Genomic DNA, 19,148 nt, shown 5'->3' with positions numbered 1-19,148 from the left:
CTTACAGAAAACAAATGGGGGCTTAAAAATTGAAAAACTTAAGAGAATTCACTCTTCTAATTCAAAATGGAGACTTCTTTTTAAAAGGTTGATTCCTGAAACCGTGCCCCAAAGAAGTGTTACCTGGTACTCCTGAGGTAAAGGTTTCGGAAACTTCTGCAAATTACACACTGCAACTGCTCTCTGGTCCTGTCTGCAAGTTAACTGCAATGGATTACTTCTGAGCGTGTTACAGTAAGGGCTCAGCATCTGTCTCCTGTACACAAAGATAAAACACCATGGTATCAAACTCTGAAGACGATATTATAAGTCTATTCTAGAGTTTGTGTTTTCCATTACAATTTCAATATGTTTTAATACCTTAAAACTAATTGCTAAATCAGTTGTAAGTTATAAACTTACTTTTCAAAGCATAAAGGAAATGCTTAATGTAGGTGTGAGGATTAATGCTAGATATATGACTCTTTCACTGTTATTAAGTAAGGTCCTATTTATCTCTTTCTCCACTTTTGCCATAAAATGGAGTTCCAAGGTCCCTAACCAGTCTGCCTTCTTCTCTCTACCTTTCAGAGTCTTCTTACAGTTGTTTTATTTATAATGTCTAGGGGTTTTAGTTGTGCTTAGAAGGAGGAATAGGAAAGAGTACATCTACATCTTCCCAGAAATGGAAGTGGGACTTGTATTTTTATATTATTTTAAAAAAAAGTTTTCCCGGGGGAGTTCCCTGGTGGCCTAGTGGTTAGGATTCTGGGTTTTCACTGCCATGGCCCGGGTTCAATCCCCAGTCGTGGAACTGAGATCCTGCAAGCTGCACATGGCACCGTGAAAAAAAAAAAAAATTCCCCAGGTGATTGTGATGCACTCAGACTAAGGAACTATGTTGGGGAATAATATGATGTTGTATCCCACAGGCTTGAAAGCCTGGTCGATGCCCAGCCTCCAGACTGAATAAAGAGTGCAGAGACAGTGACAGAGACATCAATGGTTTATTCTTACACGTCTGAAACAAAAGCGTCCTGGAGTGACACCCCACTGTGTATGGCAGACTGCAGGCAGGATGTGGCAGCAATCTTCCCTACTCAGGGGAGAAAGGGGCTACCATTTATGGGGGAACTGACGTCAGGTGGGCTCATCAGTTACCAGGGAAGCCAGCAGCTGGGGTGGGGGCAAGCAGGTAGGCAGTTACTGATTAAGCCCTATAATTCAGAGGACTGGATAGTCACGTGAATAAAGCAGGGACTGGTCGAGCAGATGAACAGAGAACAAGAGAACAGCCATCTTGAATGGCCTGACCATACAACTTTTATCTGGCATTTTATGATTAATAGAACTTTCAAATAGTACATAATCTCATTATTTCTAAAAGGAACCCTCCAAAGTAGAACTAGTATCTTTATTTTACTGATAAGTAAAAAGTTTGAGACAATTAGCTTGCCCAAGATCATAAAGCTGATGAGGGACAGAGCTGAGACTTCAATCTCTCTCTCCAAGGCCAGGGCCTTGCTCATCACAGAAGTACCTGGTGATGGGTACTTGTGTTAAAGATGTTAGTCTTATCTTTTGTCATCTGGGCTAGGCCCCAAAGCAGTTTAAATCACTCATAGTTTCTACTAAGGAGTCTGATGTCTGAGTTATAAGCCTGCTGTGAGAAAAGCTGCTCATAAGCAGTAGCAGGAAGCACTGCAGTTACTTTGGGGACAGCTAGTTAACTCCAGTACTACAACCTGATCTGCCAGTGTAGTTGTTCCCAAATTTTGCTGCACATTAGAATCATCTAGAGAGATTTTTAAAGTCTCCATGCCCACCTTGCACCCCATACCAATTGAATCAGAATGTCTGAATGAATAAAGTAGCTATAAAACAAAGCTTTAAAAAAAAAAAAAAAAAAAAAGAATGTCTGAAGGCAGGAATCAGGCATTAGTATGACTCATAAAAGGACAAACTGATAATTTGAAATTCATCAAAATTAAAAAACTTTTGTTCCACAAAAACACTGTTAAGAGAACTAAAAGTCATATTGGCATAAGACACGAAGAGACATCTCACCAAAGAGGATATCTAGATAGCAAATAAGTACATGAAAAGATGTTCAACATCATTAGCCATTAGGGAAATGCAAATTAAAACCACAATGATATATCACACTACTTTTCAGAATAGCTAAAATAAAAAACGGTGACGGGGGCAGAGTCAAGATGGCATACTAGGAGGATGCAGAATTTGCATCTCCTCACAACTAGGGCACCTACCAGGCTGGCTCCCGTGGGGGACCATGGACACCTAAGGGGACGGGAGGAAAACCCAGTGACTGGGTAGGATGTGGGGCGTGGGGGGAGTGAAGGGGGAGGAATAGTGGAGGCGGGATGGGACTGGCGTTCCTGAGGGGCGGCTGGGGGAGGGGAAGGGATCCCACGCCCCAAGGGGGAAACTGGGGAACCACTGGGAGGGAGGAGGATCAAAAGGGAGCATGGTCAGGTTTCCCCTGCACACCTGGACCCCCAGGAACCTGCTGAGATCCCAGGCCTGATCCTCTGCCCACCTAGGCCCCCTCCAGCCGCGCAGGTCCTGAGGGAGTGGGAGGGAGGGAAAGGGGAGCAAAAGTAAGGCCAGACCTCCGGGACCAGCACCCCTGAGGGGTGGCTGGGGGAGGAGTTCCTACACCCAGCGGGACCCACCCACAGTTGGGGGTCCAGCCCGACGGTGGACAGCCTGGGGGAGACAGTGGGGGAGGGGCCTGAAGGAACAGAAGGGAACGGGGCCAGCGCTTTCCCTGTCCACTTAGGCACCGGGAAGCCTGCTGGGCTCCCAGGCCTAATCCTCTGCCCTCGGAGCCTCCCTCCTGCCACACAGAGCCCAAGCCCTGTCCCTACACCCCCACCCAGGGCCCTGCCTCTACACTTCGAGACCCCCTGCCACGAGCTGGGCCTAAACCCCACCCACACACCCTCACTCAGGGCCCTACGTCCAAACTCCAGAACCCCACACACCAGAGGCCCTCCTTTCCACGTGCTGCCTCTCCCCTTCTGCGCAGGACCTAAGCAGAGGCCCTGCGCCATGCTCAAATTTCACCCCCCACCGGCCTAGGTCCTGCCCCACACTAAACCCCCGCCTCTGCCTAAGTTCCACCCCCACCCCAGCCTAAACTGTACCCCCATAGCCAAGGCTTCTTTTTTCTTTTTTCCTCTCAGACTGGGGTTCTGTTTTACCTTGTTGATTCACTGTTGTTGATTCTTTTATATTTTTCCTAAAAAGCTTTTATTTTTCTAATTTTATTTTATTCTTTATACTTTGTTAGTGATCTCTCCTTTTGGCTTGTTGCCCCCCTCCCTTTTTTTCTTTTTTTTTGCTGTGGTTTTATTTTACCTTGTTGCAGTTGTTTCAATTATAGTTTTATTTCTCCTGATATATTTTTATCTTTCTAATTTTATTTTGTTTTTTATTGTTTGATATTGTACTGATCCTTTTTTAATTTCTTTCTTCCTTTTTTTTTTTTTTTTTACTGTGCCACGAAGCTTGCAGGATCTTGGTTCCCAGGCTGGAGGTTGGGCCCGAGCTCCTGTGGTGGGAGCTCTGAGTCCAAACTGCTGGACTAACAGAGAACCTCAGACCCCAGGGAATATCAATTGGACTGAGGCCTCCAGAAGGTCCTCATCTCAGCACCAAGACCCAGCTCTATCTAACTGCCTGCAAACTCCAGTGCTGAACGTCTCAGGCCAAACAACCAGTAAGACAGGAATACAGCACCACCCATCAAAAAAAAAAGAAAAAAGAAAAAAGAAACGACAAAAAAATATGTTACAGACGAAGGAGCAAGGTGAAAACCTACAAGACCAAATAAACGAAGAAGAAATAGGAAACCTACAGTAAAGATAATCCAAAATCTCGGAAATGGAATGGAGAAAATACAAGAAACATTTACCAAGGATCTAGAAGAACTAAAGAGCAAATAAACAGTGATAAACAACACAATTAAGAAAACTAAAAACACTCTAGAAGGAATCAATAACAGAAAAACTGAGGCAGAAGAATGGATAAGTGAGCTGGAAGATAAAATGGTGGAAATAACTGCCGGGGAGCAGAATAAAGAAAAAGGAATGAAAAGAATTGAGGACAGTTTCAGAAACCTCTGGGACAACATTAAACACACCAACATTTGAATTATAGGGGTCCCAGAAGAAGAAGAGAAAAAGAAATGGTCTGAAAAAATATTTGAAGAGATTATAGTCAAAACTTCCCTAATATGGGAAAGGAAATAGTCAATCAAGTCAATCAAGTCCAGGAAGCACAGAGATTCCCATACAGGATAAATCCAAGGAGAAACATGCCAAGACACATATTAATCAATCAAAAATTAAATACAAAGAAAAAATATTAAAAGCAGCAAGGGAAAAGCAACAAATAACATACAAGGGAATCCCCATAAGGTTAACAGCTGCTTTTTCAGCAGAAACTCTGCAAACCAGAAGGGAGTGGCAGGACATATTTAAAGTGATGAAAGGGAAAAACCTACAACCAAGATTACTCTACACAGCAAGGATCTCATTCAGATTTGATGGAGAAATTAAAACCTTTACAGATAAGCAAAAGTTAAGAGAATTCAGCACCACCAAACCAGCTTTACAACAAATGCTAAAGGAACTTCTCTAGGCAGGAAACACAAGAGAAGGAAAAGGCCTACAATAACAAACCCAAAACAGTTAAGAAAATGGTAATGGGAACATACATATTGATAATTACCTTAAATGTAAATGGATTAAATGTTCCAATGAAAAGACATAGACTGGCTGAATGGATACAAAAACAAGACCTGTACATACACTGTCTACAAGAGACCCACTTCAGACCTAGGGACACATACAGACTGAAAGTGAGGGGATGGAAAAAGATATTCATGCAAATGGAAATCAAAAGAAAGCTGGAGTAGCAATTCTCGTATCAGACAAAATAGACTTTAAAATAAAGACTATTACAAGAGACAAAGAAGGACACTATATAATGATCAAGGGATCAATCCAAGAAGAAGATATAACAATTGTAAATATTTATGCACCCAACATAGGAGCACCTCAATACATAAGGCAAATGCTAACAGCCATAAAAGGGGAAATCAACAGTAACACAATCATAGTAGGGGACTTTAACACCCCACTTTCACCAATGCACAGATCATCCAAAATGAAAATAAATGAGGAAACACAAGCTTTAAATGACACATTAAACAAGATGGACTTAATTGATATTTATAGGACATTCCATCCAAAAACAACAGAATACACTTTCTTCTCAAGTGCTCAGGGCACATTCTCCAGGATAGATCATAACTTGGGTCACAAATCAAGCCTCGGTAAATTTAAGAAAACTGAAATCATATCAAGTATCTTTTCTGACCACAACGCTATGAGACTAGATATCAATTACAGGAAAAAATCTGTAAAAAATATAAACACATAGAGGCTAAACAATACACTACTAAATAACCAAGAGATCACTGAAGAAATCAAAGAGGAAATCAAAAAATACCTAGAAACAAATGACAATGAAAACATGGTGACCCAAAACCTATGGGATGCAGCAAAAGCAGTTCTAAGAGGGAAGTTTATAGCAATACAATCTTACCTCAAGAAACAAGAAAAATCTCAAATAAACAACCTAATCGTACACCTAAAGCAACTGGAGAAAGAAGAACAAAAAAACCCCAAAGGTAGCAGAAGGAAAGAAATCATAAAGATCAGATCAGAAATATATGAAAAAGAAATGAAGGAAACAATAGCAAAGATCAATAAAACTAAAAGCTGGTTCTTTGAGAAGATAAACAAAATTGATAAACCATTAGCCAGACTCACCAAGAAAAAAAGGTAGAAGACTCAAATCAACAGAATTAGAAATGAAAAAGGAGAAGCGGGCTTCCCTGGTGGTGCAGTGGTTGAGAATCTGCCTGCCAATGCAGGGGACACGGGTTCGAGCCCTGGCCTGGGAGGATCCCACATGCCGCGGAGCAGCTGGGCCCGTGAGCCACAGTTGCTGAGCCTGTGCGTCTGGAGCCTGTGCTCCGCAACAAGAGAGGCCGCGATAGTGAGAGGCCCGTGCACCGCGATGAAGAGTGGCCCCCGCTTGCCGCAACTGGAGAAAGCCCTCGCACAGAAACGAAGACCCAACACAGCCAAAAATAAATAAATAAATAAATAAATAAAAATTAAAAAAAAAAAAGAAGGAGAAGCAACAACTGACACTGCACAAATACAAAGGATCATGAGAGATTACTACAAGCAACTATATGCCAATAAAATGGACAACCGGGAAGAAATGGACAAATTCTTAGAAAAGCACAACCTTCCGAGACTGAACCAGGAAGAAATAGAAAATTTAAAGAGGCCAATCACAGGCACTGAAATTGAGACTGTGATTAAAAATCTTCCAACAAACAAAAGTCCAGGACCAGATGGCTTCACAGGCGAATTCTATCAAACATTCAGAGAAGAGCTAACACCTATCCTTCTCAAACTCTTCCAAAACATAGCAGAGGGAGGAACACTACCAAACTCATTCTATGAGGCCACTATCACCCTGATACCAAAACCAAAGATGTCACAAAAAAGAAAACTACAGGCCAATATCACTGATGAGCATAGATGTAAAAATCCTCAACAAACTACTAGCAAACAGAATCCAACAGCACATTAATAGGATCATACACCATGATCAAGTGGGGTTTATCCCAGCAATGCAAGGACTCTTCAAGATATGCAAATCAATAAATGTGATATAGCATATTAACAAATTGAAGGATAAAAACCATATGATCATGTCAATAGATGCAGAAAAAGCTTTTGGCAAAATTCAACACCCATTTATGATAAAAACTCTCCAGAAAGTAGGCATAGAGGGAACCTACTTCAACACAATAAAGGCCATATATGACAAACCCACAGCCAACATCGTTGTCAACAGTGAAAAACTGAAACCATTTCCTCTAAGATCAGGAAAAAGACAAAGTTGCCCACTCTCACTATTATTCAACATAGTTTTGTAAGTTTTAGCCATGGCAATCAGAGAAGAAAAAGAAATAAAAGGAATCCAAATCAGAAAAGAAGAAGTAAAACTGTCACTGTTTGCAGATGACAGGATACTATACATAGAGAATCCTAAAGATACCACCAGAAAACTACTAGAGCTAATCAATGAATTTGGTAGAGTAGAAGGATACAAAATTAATGCACAGAAATCTCTTGCATTCCTATACACTAATGATGAAAAATCTGAAAGAGAAATTAAGGAAACACTCCCATTTACCATTGCAAGAAAAAGAATAAAATACCTAGGAATAAACCTACCTAAGGAGAAAAAAGACCTGTATGCAGAAAACTATAAGACACTGATGAAAGAAATTAAAGATGATATAAACAGATGGAGAGATATACTATGTTTTTGGATTGGAAGAATCAACATTGTGAAAATGACTCTATTACTCAAAGCAATCTACAGATTCAATGCAATCCCTATCAAACTACCAATGGCATTTTTCACAGAACTAGAATAAAAAATTGCACAACTTGTATGGAAACACAAAAGACCCTGAATAGCCAAACAATCTTGAGAAAGAAAAACAGAGCTGTAGGAATCAGGCTCCCTGACTTCAGACTATACTACAAAGCTATAGTAATCAAGACAGTATGGTACTGGCACAAAAACAGAAATATAGATCAGTGGAACAAGATAGAAAGCACAGAGATAAACCCACGCACATATGGTCACCTTATCTTTGATAAAGGAGGTAAGAACATACAATGGAGAAAAGACAGTCTCTTCAATAAGTGGTGCTGGAAAAACTGGACAGCTACATGTAAAAGATGAATTAGAACACTCCCTAACACCATACACAAAAATAAACTCAAAATGGATTAAAGACCTAAATGTAAGGCCAGACACCATCAAACTCTTAGAGGAAAACATAGGCAGAACACTTTATGACATAAATCACAGCAAGATCCTTTTTGACCCACCTCCTAACGAAATGGAAATTAAAACAAAACAAAACAAAAAAAATGGGATCTAATGAAACTTAAAAGCTTTTGCACAGCAAAGGAAACCATAAACAAGATGAAAAGACAACTCTCAGAATGGGAGAAAATATTTGCAAACGAAGCAACTGACAAAGGATTAATCTCCAAAATATACAAGCAGCTCATGCAGCTCAATATCCAAAAACAAACAACCCAATCCAAAAATGGGCAGAAGACCTAAATAGACATTTCTCCAAAGAAGATATACAGATTGCCAACAAACAAGTGAAAAGATGCTCAACAGCACTAATTATTAGAGAAATGCAAATCTAAACTACAATGAGGTATCACCTCACACTGGTCAGAATGGCCATCATCAAAAAATCTACAAACAATAAATGCTGGAGAGGGTGTGGAGAAAAGGGAACCCTCTTGCACTGTTGGTGGGAATGTAAATTGATACAGCCACTATGGAGAACAATATGGAGGTTCCTTAAAAAACTAAAAATAGAACTACCAAATGACCTAGAAATCCCACTACTGGGCATATACCCTGAGAAAACCATAATTCAAAAAGAGTCATGTACCACAATGTTAATTGCAGCACTATTTACAATAGCCAGGACATGGAAGTAACCTAAGTGCCCATCAACAGGTGAATGGATAAAGAAGATGTGGCACATATATATAATGGAATATTACTCAAGCCATAAAAAGAAACGATATTGAGTTATTTGTAGTGAGGTGGATGGACCTAGAGTCTGTCGTACAGAGTGAGTCAGAAAGAGAAAAACTAACACCGTATGCTAACACATATATATGGAATCTAAAAAAAAAATGGTTCTGAAGAACCTAGGGGCAGGACAGGAATAAAGACACAGACGTAGAGAATGGACTTGAGGACACGGGGAGGGGGAAGGGTAAGCTGGGACGAAGTGAGAGAGTAACACTGACATATATACACTACCAAATGTAAAATAGATAGCTAGTGGGAAGCAGCTGCATAGCACAGGGAGATCAGCTTGCTGCTTTGCGACCACCTAGAGGGGTGGGATAAGGAGGGTGGGAGGGAGACGCAAGAGAAATGGCATATGTGGATATATGTATTCATATACCTGATTCACTTTGTTATACAGCAGAAACTAACACAACACTGTAAAGCAATTATACTCCAATAAAGATGTTAAAAAAAAAAAGGTGACAATACCAAATGCTGGTGAGGATGTGGAGAAACTGTTTTTGCTCATACATTGCTGGTTGGAATATAAAATGGTATAGCCATTCTGGAAAAGAGTTTGGCAGTTTCTTACAACACTAAACTTGCAACTACTATATTACACAGTGATTGCACTCCTAGGCACTTATTCTAGAAAAATGAAGATTTATGTTCACACGAAATCCTGTACACAAAAGTTTATATCAGCTTTATTCATAATAGCCCAAAACTAGAAACAACCCAGATGTCAACATGTGAATGGTTAAACAAACTGTGGTACATCCATATCATGGAATATTATTCAGCCATAAAAATGAGCAAAGTTTTGATATACACAACAACTGGGTAAATGCTCAGAAAATTATGCTGAGTGAAAAAAGCCAATCTCAAAAGGGTAGATACCATTATGAGTCCATTTACATAACATCCTTGAAATGACAAAATTACAGAAATGGAGAACAGATTAGTAGTTTTCAGGGGTGGGAGGGAAGTGGGTATAGTTACAAAAGGGCAATAGGAGGGATCCCTGTGGTGATCCAGATATTTTGTATCTGACTGTATCAATGTCAATATCCTGGGTGTGATATGGTACTACAGTTTTGCAAGATGTTACCAATCAAGGAAACTGGATAAAGTACACATGAGGGCTCTATTTCTTCTACAACTGTATGTGAATCTACAATTACCTCAAAAAGTTTAAAAATATATACATTTGTAAATATATGAGCGCATGTGTGTGTGCGTGTTTCCCCCAAAATTGGAGACTGTATGTTTAAAAAGCTTTCTAGGTAATTATGAGATGCATCCAGATTAGAGAACCACTATTCAAATGTTGCTTATGTTTTTGATACTGAATCAATAGTGGCATCTATGTTTATGAGTGCATTCTCTGAAGAAAACAATAAGAATGCTAGAGTATGGAAAATTTTGCAATATATATATTATGAATTACAAGGGTAAACAGAAATGTTTTATGGCTCTGGCGCTCACACTGTACATCCTTTTGGTATATGCTTTAAAACAATACTGTGGCTAGTTATTATGATATTATCATAAAGAACTGTAGACGGTTTTCCACACATTTTGAAATTGAAACTGTTTAGACGACATTTTGAAAATACGGGACACTTAGGCTCTGGATAGAGAACAAATCAGGAATAAACGTGTCATCAAAGACATTAGGAGGAAAGGCATCCTTACTATTTGTCTCTGCTGATCAATCCAGATTTACAGCTCCTCCTGACAAAGTCACAGCCCATTCCTCGGCCCCAGTCTAACTTCTCAGCCATGCTGTAATTAGCTTTATACCAGCTGTGGAAATAATTCAAACAAAGCACTTTATATTACTGTCATTTAAAAAACAACTCCAGCATACCAATTACAAATCTCAACAATGAGCAAACTAGAACCTCAAAAAGGACTTTGGTGACCATCCCCACAGATGAGCATTTACAAACAAAGTCCATCCTGCACAGGATTGCTGCACAGGATCACTGCAGCAGGGACTGTGAAATTTTAGTCTTGAGGAAAACATGAGTACTCGAGGGTGCTTTTACATTTGAAAAAAACCAAACCAAACCAAACCAAACCGTGTTCCATTGTAATTTTCAAAGACGATATAAGTCACAGAGGAGAAAATATTAAGGTGTGAGACAAGGGGAATAAAAGGCAAAGAAACAAAGAGAATGAGAGAAAAAGAGAAGGGAGTAAACTGAAGAAGAAAGTAGAATTACTAGTTGTCTAGCCTTTACCTAATCTGATCCAGTTGGCCCTAGTTTCTTGCTTCCCTGGCCTTGAATTTGTGATATTCTATCAATATGCTCCTGCTTGTGACTAAACATTACCCATTATAATAAGACAAATGAATACTATGCCCAAAACATTAAAATGTTCCAATTTCAGAGAAAAACCACAGTGATTTATCAATAATTTCCTGGCAAATTATATCAAAGGCAACAAACCTACTTTTGTTAGTTTTTCTTCTTTATTCTTCTTTTTTTTTTTAAAATTTATTTATTTAATTTTTTTTTGGCTGTGTTGGGTCTTCGTTTCTGTGCGAGGGCTTTCTCTAGTTGTGGCAAGCAGGGGCCACTCTTCATCGCAGTGTGCAGGCCTCTCACTATCGCGGCCTCTCTTGTTGCGGAGCACAGGATCCAGACGCGCAGGCTCAGTAGTTGTGGCTCACGGGCCTAGTTGCTCTGCGGCATGTGGGGTCTTCCGAGACCAGGGCTCGAACCCGTGTCCCCTGCATTGGCAGGCAGATTCTCAACCACTGCGCCACCAGGGAAGCCCTTTAGAGAAATATCTATTCAAATCCTTCACCAATTTTTAAATTGAGTTGTCTTTTTATTTCGAGTTGTTAAGAGTTCTTTATATATTCTGGGTACTAGATCCTTATCAGATAGATAATTTGCAAATATTTTCTCCTTTTGTGAGTTCTTTCCACTTTCTTGACAGTGTCCTTTGAAGTACAAGTATTTAATTTTGATGTAGTCCAATTTATCATATTTTTCTTGGTTGCTTGTGCTTTGGTGTCATATCTAAGAAATCACTGCCTAATCTAGTATCATGAAGATTTACACAATATTTCCTTCTAAGAATTGTATAGTTTTAGCCTTATATTTAGGTCTTCAATCCATTTTGAGTTAATTTTTGTATATTCAATGTGTGGTAGGGGGTTCAGTCTGTGTATATGGATATCCGGTTGTCCCAACACCATTTGTTGAAAAAACTATTCTTTCTCCATTGAATGGTTTTGGCACCCTCATCAACATCTTTACTCTCAACCATTATATATGTATGTGTGTACTTTGGTCGCTGATGTATTCTCACTGTGTGAGACACCATGCCTAAAAAACTTCTAAACGACATTTGCAGAATGTGTGAAGGGCTTGGGCAGTAGAAAGGACCACTTGAGATGCAGGGAGACATTAAAAAAAGGCTACTATAGTAATCCAAGGAAAAGATAATGGTGGCCTTGATAAATGTGACCCAAAAAGTAGACAGACTCCTGGGATACTGAAGAGCTAAAAATTAATCAAGATTTATGATTGATTAGATGTGAGAGGTAGGGAGAGGGAGTTGTCAAGGATGATTCCCAGGTTTCTGGATGGAGACATGATAATATCTTTACTGGGAGAGGAATTTAGCTAATCTACACTAAAGTCTTATGGATTTATGAAAATTAATTTCCACATCTACAATTTAAAAATACTGCCAGATACTTAGAAACATCTGGCTCATTTTTCTCTTGCATCAGAAAAAGAGAAGAAATGCTTTGAAATTCACCAGTGCCATGTTTCACTAGTGGACCCACAACACTGCCACAGTGCTTCTATATCCTACTGGTATCTTAAAGAAACTAGCATTATTTACAGAAGGGCTAGAAATATGTTGTTAAACAGAGCAGCAGGACCACTTTTGTTGGCCATTGCTTGTTCAGGGATAAATGGGAAAGAGCTATAATGGCACTAAAAGGAGCAGCATTTTTTTCTTTTCAAAAATATGAATTTCCCTACTTGGTCCACTGAAATGATGAGAAGCAATGACAACCCATAGAAATGAACACAGTCCCTAGAGTGTGGTTTCTAAAAAGCTATTCTCCATCAAAAGGAACCTTCCAGTGCTCCTTGGAAAACGGGCTGATGCCAGATCTAGGATGATAATGGGTATGTGCAGATCAGCCTGGTACATCCTGCATATACCAGAAAGCAAGGAAGCTATCAAAAACTGAGAACTTGTCAAAAAAAAAACCCAGGAGCCCCACAGCGAAAAAGACTCCCATTGGAGTCATTTAAAAACAGTATTCTATTGCTTTACAAGAAAGTTCTATTGCCTTAAAAACCAGGAATCTCTACGTAAACCAATTTCACTTACAATTAAAAAAAATTGTTTATGTAAGCTTTTCCTTCATATCCGCATGGGCTCTACTTATTAAAAAATAAATCTCATAATGCTAGGGATTTATTCTATTCATTACTATACACCTCAGGGCCTCAAACATTTACTGAATGAATGAGTGGAGCTGGTACAGGTAATGGATAGGTAACTGCACAAAATTTTAAAAATAGCTATATTTTACTTCATGTAAAATGTCAGTATTTTCTTAAGCTAATATTCATTTCATCTTAATAGTAATCTTAATATTCATTTCATTTTAATAAACAATTCATATAAAATTCTCACAGCTGTCTTACCCAGTGTCCTCCATTAACGCCAGAGTGATTCGAGAGAGGACTCGGTTCTGGGTGTGAGAACCAGTCATTGCTTCATTCTGGAAATCACCAACAGATTTTAATTAGAAGACTGGACTCCTTGCAAGTCCCAATAATTTCCGTGAGTGCTTTGATGTATATTTAAAATGTTGCAAGTGTGAGAGGCTGACAAAATATTGACTTAAAATAGTGGAATACATAAGCCTTCTTTAAGATGACAAGACTGAAGCTTAAAGCAAAATCTACTTTCTGCCTCAAATGTCTATATTGTATACAATTTCCCTGTAATGATAGATAACTAGCATTTAGAACTCTGTGATGAAAATGAAGATGAATATATGGAAACAGAAATACTGTTAAAAACATTACACTATTCAGGCAAAGTAAAGTGGGTGGTTGAGACAGATGCCCAGATAATGGAGTGGGGAATGGAATACTTGCCTGAATTACAAAGAAAATGCTTTTATAACCAACTTTCTATACTTTGCGATCACAGAAATACATATTAATATGCAAAACAAGTATCACAGAATCACAGGATCAAAGGAGTTGCCTGAGGGACCCAAAATATCAAGGTCTACTGACTACCCAATGTCTTAATTTGTATAATAAAATTCCTACCAGAAGGTCACCTAATGGTAAGGGCTTCACTGTCTCTTAAGGAAGCATATTCTATCTTTGGGAAGCTCTGATTATTCTTTTTTTTTTTTTTTTTTTTTGGGGGGTGCCTGCACGGCTTGCAGGATCTAAGTTCCCAGACCAGGGATCAAACCCATGCCCTCAGCAGCGAAAGCATGGCGTCCTAACCACTGGACTCCAGGGAATTCCCGTATTCTGCTAATCTTTATGTTGAACACTGGATGGCCATCTCAAGTACTTTAATATCATCTTTTTAAAAAATAGTTCAAGGACACAAAGTTGATTTCAGAGGAAAGGCAGCAGTTAATGAAACTACTAAAATGACTACTCTCAAGTCTTCTATTGAAAACTAAGTAAATTTTCATTTCTGGCCAATCTACAGCTTTCTAGAGGGAATCACTTGAGAAAACTGTTTAAGGAAAATAAACAAACTTATTCCCATGTGAGAAATAAGTGTACATGTTTTCCATAAGTTTCTATCACTGTTACTTTGTGGTCACCTAGATAAGAACAGTCAGCACAAGCATTAATTTCACTCTTTTCATAATTTTGCTAACTTGTATCATGGTGTATGTAACCTGCAAGTATTTAATTATTTAAACAGACATCTAAAAAAAAAATACACACACACACACACACACACACACACATATACCCTTTGACCCAGAAATTCCATTTCCAGGGATTTATCCTTCCTTTTTCTATATAAACAAATCTGATCTTGCATTAACTTTCTAGTTCTGCTCCCCTGGAAACCTAATAAGGGTGGAAGGTCAACTGCGTTACTAGGCAACAGGACTTAAGGAAAAAACACCACCTGTTATGCCTCTGGACTTGGGATTACTATAAATGAACATGAATACCTGTTGGTAAACCACAGTTTCGGACTTCTCTGTGTGCAGTGACTCTTATGGGTATGTCCCTTACAGGCATCTGGAAGTTATGTCTATGAAACTGTTAGAAAAAGATGTTGGTTCTTATTTGGGACATGGTACTTCTAAGCCAGGCTGGTTCTTGCACCCCTCTATTATGGTCTTGTGCTTATGGTATTTGAGCTGGAGGGAGAGGGAGAGAGGCATGGATGACAGCCCTTAGACTACTGTGTAGAGCACTAGAGAAATGCCTGACTCTGCCATGCTGGCATGCTGTTCTTTCTTTCTTGTATCCTTCTAATGTTTTTTGAATGCGACCTGTTTAGGTCTTATAGGTTTGACTGACTGTTTAGTTGAATCTAAGAACACCTACTGGAATGCCACTCCTGTAAGGCACTGAAGATATAAATAAATTGCTCATTACAACATTTTTAAGACAAAAAATTTAAAACATAATTATTCATTAAAAAGTATTGTTTTTACATTCATATAATACTATGTAGCTGTTTAAAAATAAGTAGATCCATGTATACAGTCTATTCTACTAATGCATGTATTTTTGTAATGTAAATGAGCTCATGTGAGACTAGTAAATAAGGGAATGACATCAGTATAAGATGGAATCATGTTGGTTCATAATGATTTCTCTCTGGATTTTAATGTTTTGTGCAATGGAACAATAGCAGCTAAATTAATCACTTTGCTGTACACTTGAAACTAATACAACATTGTTAATCAATTATGTTCCAATATAAAATAAAAATTAAAAAACAAACAAAAACCCAAAATACACTAAGACAGCCGAACACAGCAACAGAGGAATGCTGTGCTGTGTATGATGCTCATTCACTCCATGTTCTTCCAACTGGCTCAGTATGGCCAGAGGCTTTGTCTTCGAAGTGTTTGTTGCATTTTTCTCTTACCTTTGTACATTTTACTCTTGTCCCCATTATTCAGATTTATAGTCTCTCATCTATCTACCATTGCTTTTTGCTATTGTTTAAGGTAAAGAAATACTAGAGTAAATACAGGAGTTTATTTATTGGAAATATGATGTCTTTTCAGACTGAGCTAGTACTTTTATTATGACTTATTGCTTTTGTTAATAACCTGGTATTTGTGTTTCCTACACGCCTTGTTATTTTTAGTGTTCGATTTTGAAGAAAGAGGTTCCTTAGGAAAGCATACATTGTATGACAGCAGAAGCACTTATACTGCCTTGGAAAGATGTCTAAGATATATTGTTAAATGAAAAAAGTTGCATAAACGTATGAACCTATTTAAAAAAAACTGTGTGTTAGTGTGTCTGTCTATCTGTCTATCTAACATTTCTGGAAGGATATTTAAAAAACTTAAATAGTGATTACATCTGGAAAGTAGATCTGGAAAGCTAAAGGGGAAAGGGACTTTTTAAATTTTTTTACTTTATAACCTATTATATGTTTGAATAAGTTGAGTACGAATTCTTTTATTAAAGAAATCTAGTAAAATTCTAAAATAAACTGACCTCTAATAATCGCTTTTCCCAATGGTTGAGCTCAGTGCCCATACCACCTTGATTTTCAAGTTCCATTCCCTCCAGAATTGGACAGTTAAAAGTGTTTCGTGCTTCATCCTAAGAATCAGAAAAAAATAAGTAAATAAACCCTACAAAAGTCCAACATAATGGCAAACTCCTTACCACACTGGATATAATAGTCATTAAAGAATTACTTTGGTGAGAAGAGAGAATGTCTTTTAAAACTATAGTTTTAATATAATTAAATATTTTGATACTGTCACACTTTTCTTTGCTATTGAACTACTATTTCTCTTAATATTTTTTCCTCTATTTGAAGATTTGCCTTTAAGTCATATATTTCAAAAAGTTATAGACTGGTATGATTGCCATTTGCAACTGTTGTGTCAACAATGATTTTAATGCAGGTATAAACTGCTCTTATTATGGATATAGTTTTTGTAAGAAAAATAAGTTGTTCATTAGAAAACAATTTTGTTCATTTGGTTTCGTCTGTCCTTCAGTTAGAGATTTCCAGGGATGGGAAATATCCCAAGAGCAGTGCAAAAGTTCAGAGGTCAGAAGGAGCTGTGTGTAGTCAAGGAAGGGGGAGAAGGGAGAATAGGTTTCTGTCATTAAATAAGAGGGTGTGATGATTAATTTTATGTGTCAATTTGGCTGGTCCACAGATAGCTGATCAAACATTATTCTGAATGTTTCTGTGAAGGTGTTTTTGGATGAGATTAACATTTAAATTAGTGGACTTTAAGTAAAGCCGATCACTCTCTAACATAAATGGGCCAGTCAGTTGAAGGCCTTCATAGAACAAAGGCTGATTTTACTCCTGAGCAAGAAGGAATTTTGCCAGCCGAATGCTTCTGGACTCAAACTACAACTCTTCCCTGAGTCTTCAGGTTGCCAGCCTACCTCATCAGATTTTGGACCAGCCAATTACTTAAAATAAATCTCTTTATCTCTTTCTCTCTCAACACATCCTGTTGGTTCTGTTTTTCTGGAGAACCCTGACTAAAACAGACTCCAAATGAAATGACCAGCAATTATGCATATAGTACCAGGGATCCTAAGAGGTATCACAACAGAGCACTGGTATCACAACTTAAAGCAGTGGGTAGAATGCAGCCATAAGAGTCATTGCCAAATTTCTGTTTCCTCAGATTGTGCTTGGCCTGTAGCTTTACTGTACTGCCTTTATATTATGTTTCCTGCTACAGGCTTTGAAATTTAATCATTAGTTCTTAAACAATAATGATTAGTAAAGAAGGGACCATAATGAACGAAAAGAGCAGATGGCTCATGAGACATGAAGTTCAGTGATACTCACAACAACACGAGGTGTTACTAGAAGATACACGGTGTGAGGAACTCTCTTATTATCTCGAATATCCCATAATCTCTCCACTTTTCGAACTACTTTATCACTCCATTGATATAATCCAAGACTGCATTTAAAGAATAAAAAGACAGTCCTTTTTGCAAATTCACCACCACTTTAAGTGTAAAAGTGTTTATGAATATCAATATGAAATTAAAATATTTGAGCTTACTATACACCAAGTGCAAGCAAAGACTTGATAGCATTTTCTAATTTAATCTTTTCAATAACTTTATGAGATTATCATCACTATTTTGCAGATAAAGAGACAGAAGCTTAGAGAGATGAAGTAACTTGCTCAAATTCAAATAGCTAATAAATATTTGGCTAAGATGACAATGAATTACTTCCTCTTAACAAATTTACTGGATAAAACAAAAGCATGTCGAGAGACATATCTTAGTACTGTACATAACAAAACTTAACAAAAGGTGACATCTTAATTTAGTGGGAAAGCATAATTTACTTAATAACTGTGCTGTAAAATTGGTTATCCTACTAGGAAAAATTAAAGTTAAATCCCTATTTTACCCCATATACAGAAATAAATTCCAGACAAATGTCAGTAAAAATGGCAGAGTAAGGACCTCTGAACTTCATGAAAGCAATGGGGAAAGTATCAAAATTGGCCAAATGAACCTTTTCAGAACTCTGGAAATTAACCAAAGGCTTGTAGTAATCCAGGAAGCACTTCTTTAAGAAAAATGGATGAATCTCAGAAAGAACAGCAAGCTTTGTGGCGTTTTCCCATGCCCTCTCTCCAGCTTCGTGGCAGCTTTGAAAACCAACAGCCCACAATCATGGTGAAAACCAGCAATCTGGCAGCCAGAGGGAGCAGAAGGGGGTTGACTGGCAGAATGCATTAAAAAAAAAAACATGATCCAACTATGTCTACAAGAGACACAGTTCAGAGTCAAGGATACAAGTAGGTTGAACGTAAAAGGATTAAAAGCATGTACCATGAAAATAGGACTCAAAAAAGAGCTGGAACAGTTATACTAACATCAGACAAAATAGACTTTAAGACAAAAATTGTTACTAGAGACATTTTATAATGAAGAAATGGTCAATCCACCAAGAAGACATAACAATTATAAACACATATGTGCCTTACAAAAGAACCCCCAAATACATGAAGCAAAAATAAATTCTAAATGGATTAAAGCTATGAACATAAAAAATTCAAATAATAATTTACCAGAAGAAATTTAGAAGAATATTTGTATAATCTCTGTAGGGCAGAAGAAACTTTCTTAAGCAATAAAAAAGATTAATAATATAAAATTTTAAAACTTTTCTGTATGGGAAAAAATATG

General features: G+C 38.0%; 2 protein-coding genes across 2 annotated transcripts in view; both read right to left on the bottom strand.

The window, feature by feature from the left end:
• Positions 1-10,528, bottom strand: part of LOC118894776 (leishmanolysin-like peptidase) — a 28,984-nt gene extending 18,456 nt beyond the window's left edge. The window contains exons 1-2 of the mRNA XM_036851311.1: positions 10,417-10,528; positions 124-256 (exon numbers count right to left, since the gene is read on the bottom strand). Coding sequence (XP_036707206.1) covers positions 124-249 — 126 coding nt within the window. The 5' untranslated portion in view covers positions 250-256; positions 10,417-10,528. The remainder of the gene's footprint in view (positions 1-123; positions 257-10,416) is intronic.
• LOC118894005 (leishmanolysin-like peptidase) overlaps positions 9,389-19,148 on the bottom strand; it is a 45,533-nt gene continuing 35,773 nt past the window's right edge. The window contains 6 exon segments of the mRNA XM_036849674.1: positions 9,389-9,400; positions 10,417-10,442; positions 10,445-10,527; positions 13,413-13,489; positions 16,449-16,556; positions 17,782-17,899. Of these exon segments, the coding sequence (XP_036705569.1) occupies positions 9,389-9,400; positions 10,417-10,442; positions 10,445-10,527; positions 13,413-13,489; positions 16,449-16,556; positions 17,782-17,899 (424 nt within the window).

The sequence above is a fragment of the Balaenoptera musculus genome, chromosome 4 (assembly GCF_009873245.2).
Source record: "Balaenoptera musculus isolate JJ_BM4_2016_0621 chromosome 4, mBalMus1.pri.v3, whole genome shotgun sequence".
In the NCBI taxonomy this organism is placed as follows: domain Eukaryota; kingdom Metazoa; phylum Chordata; class Mammalia; order Artiodactyla; family Balaenopteridae; genus Balaenoptera; species Balaenoptera musculus.
Note: the sequence above shows the minus strand (reverse complement) of the source record. Positions and strands in the feature narration are given on the sequence as shown.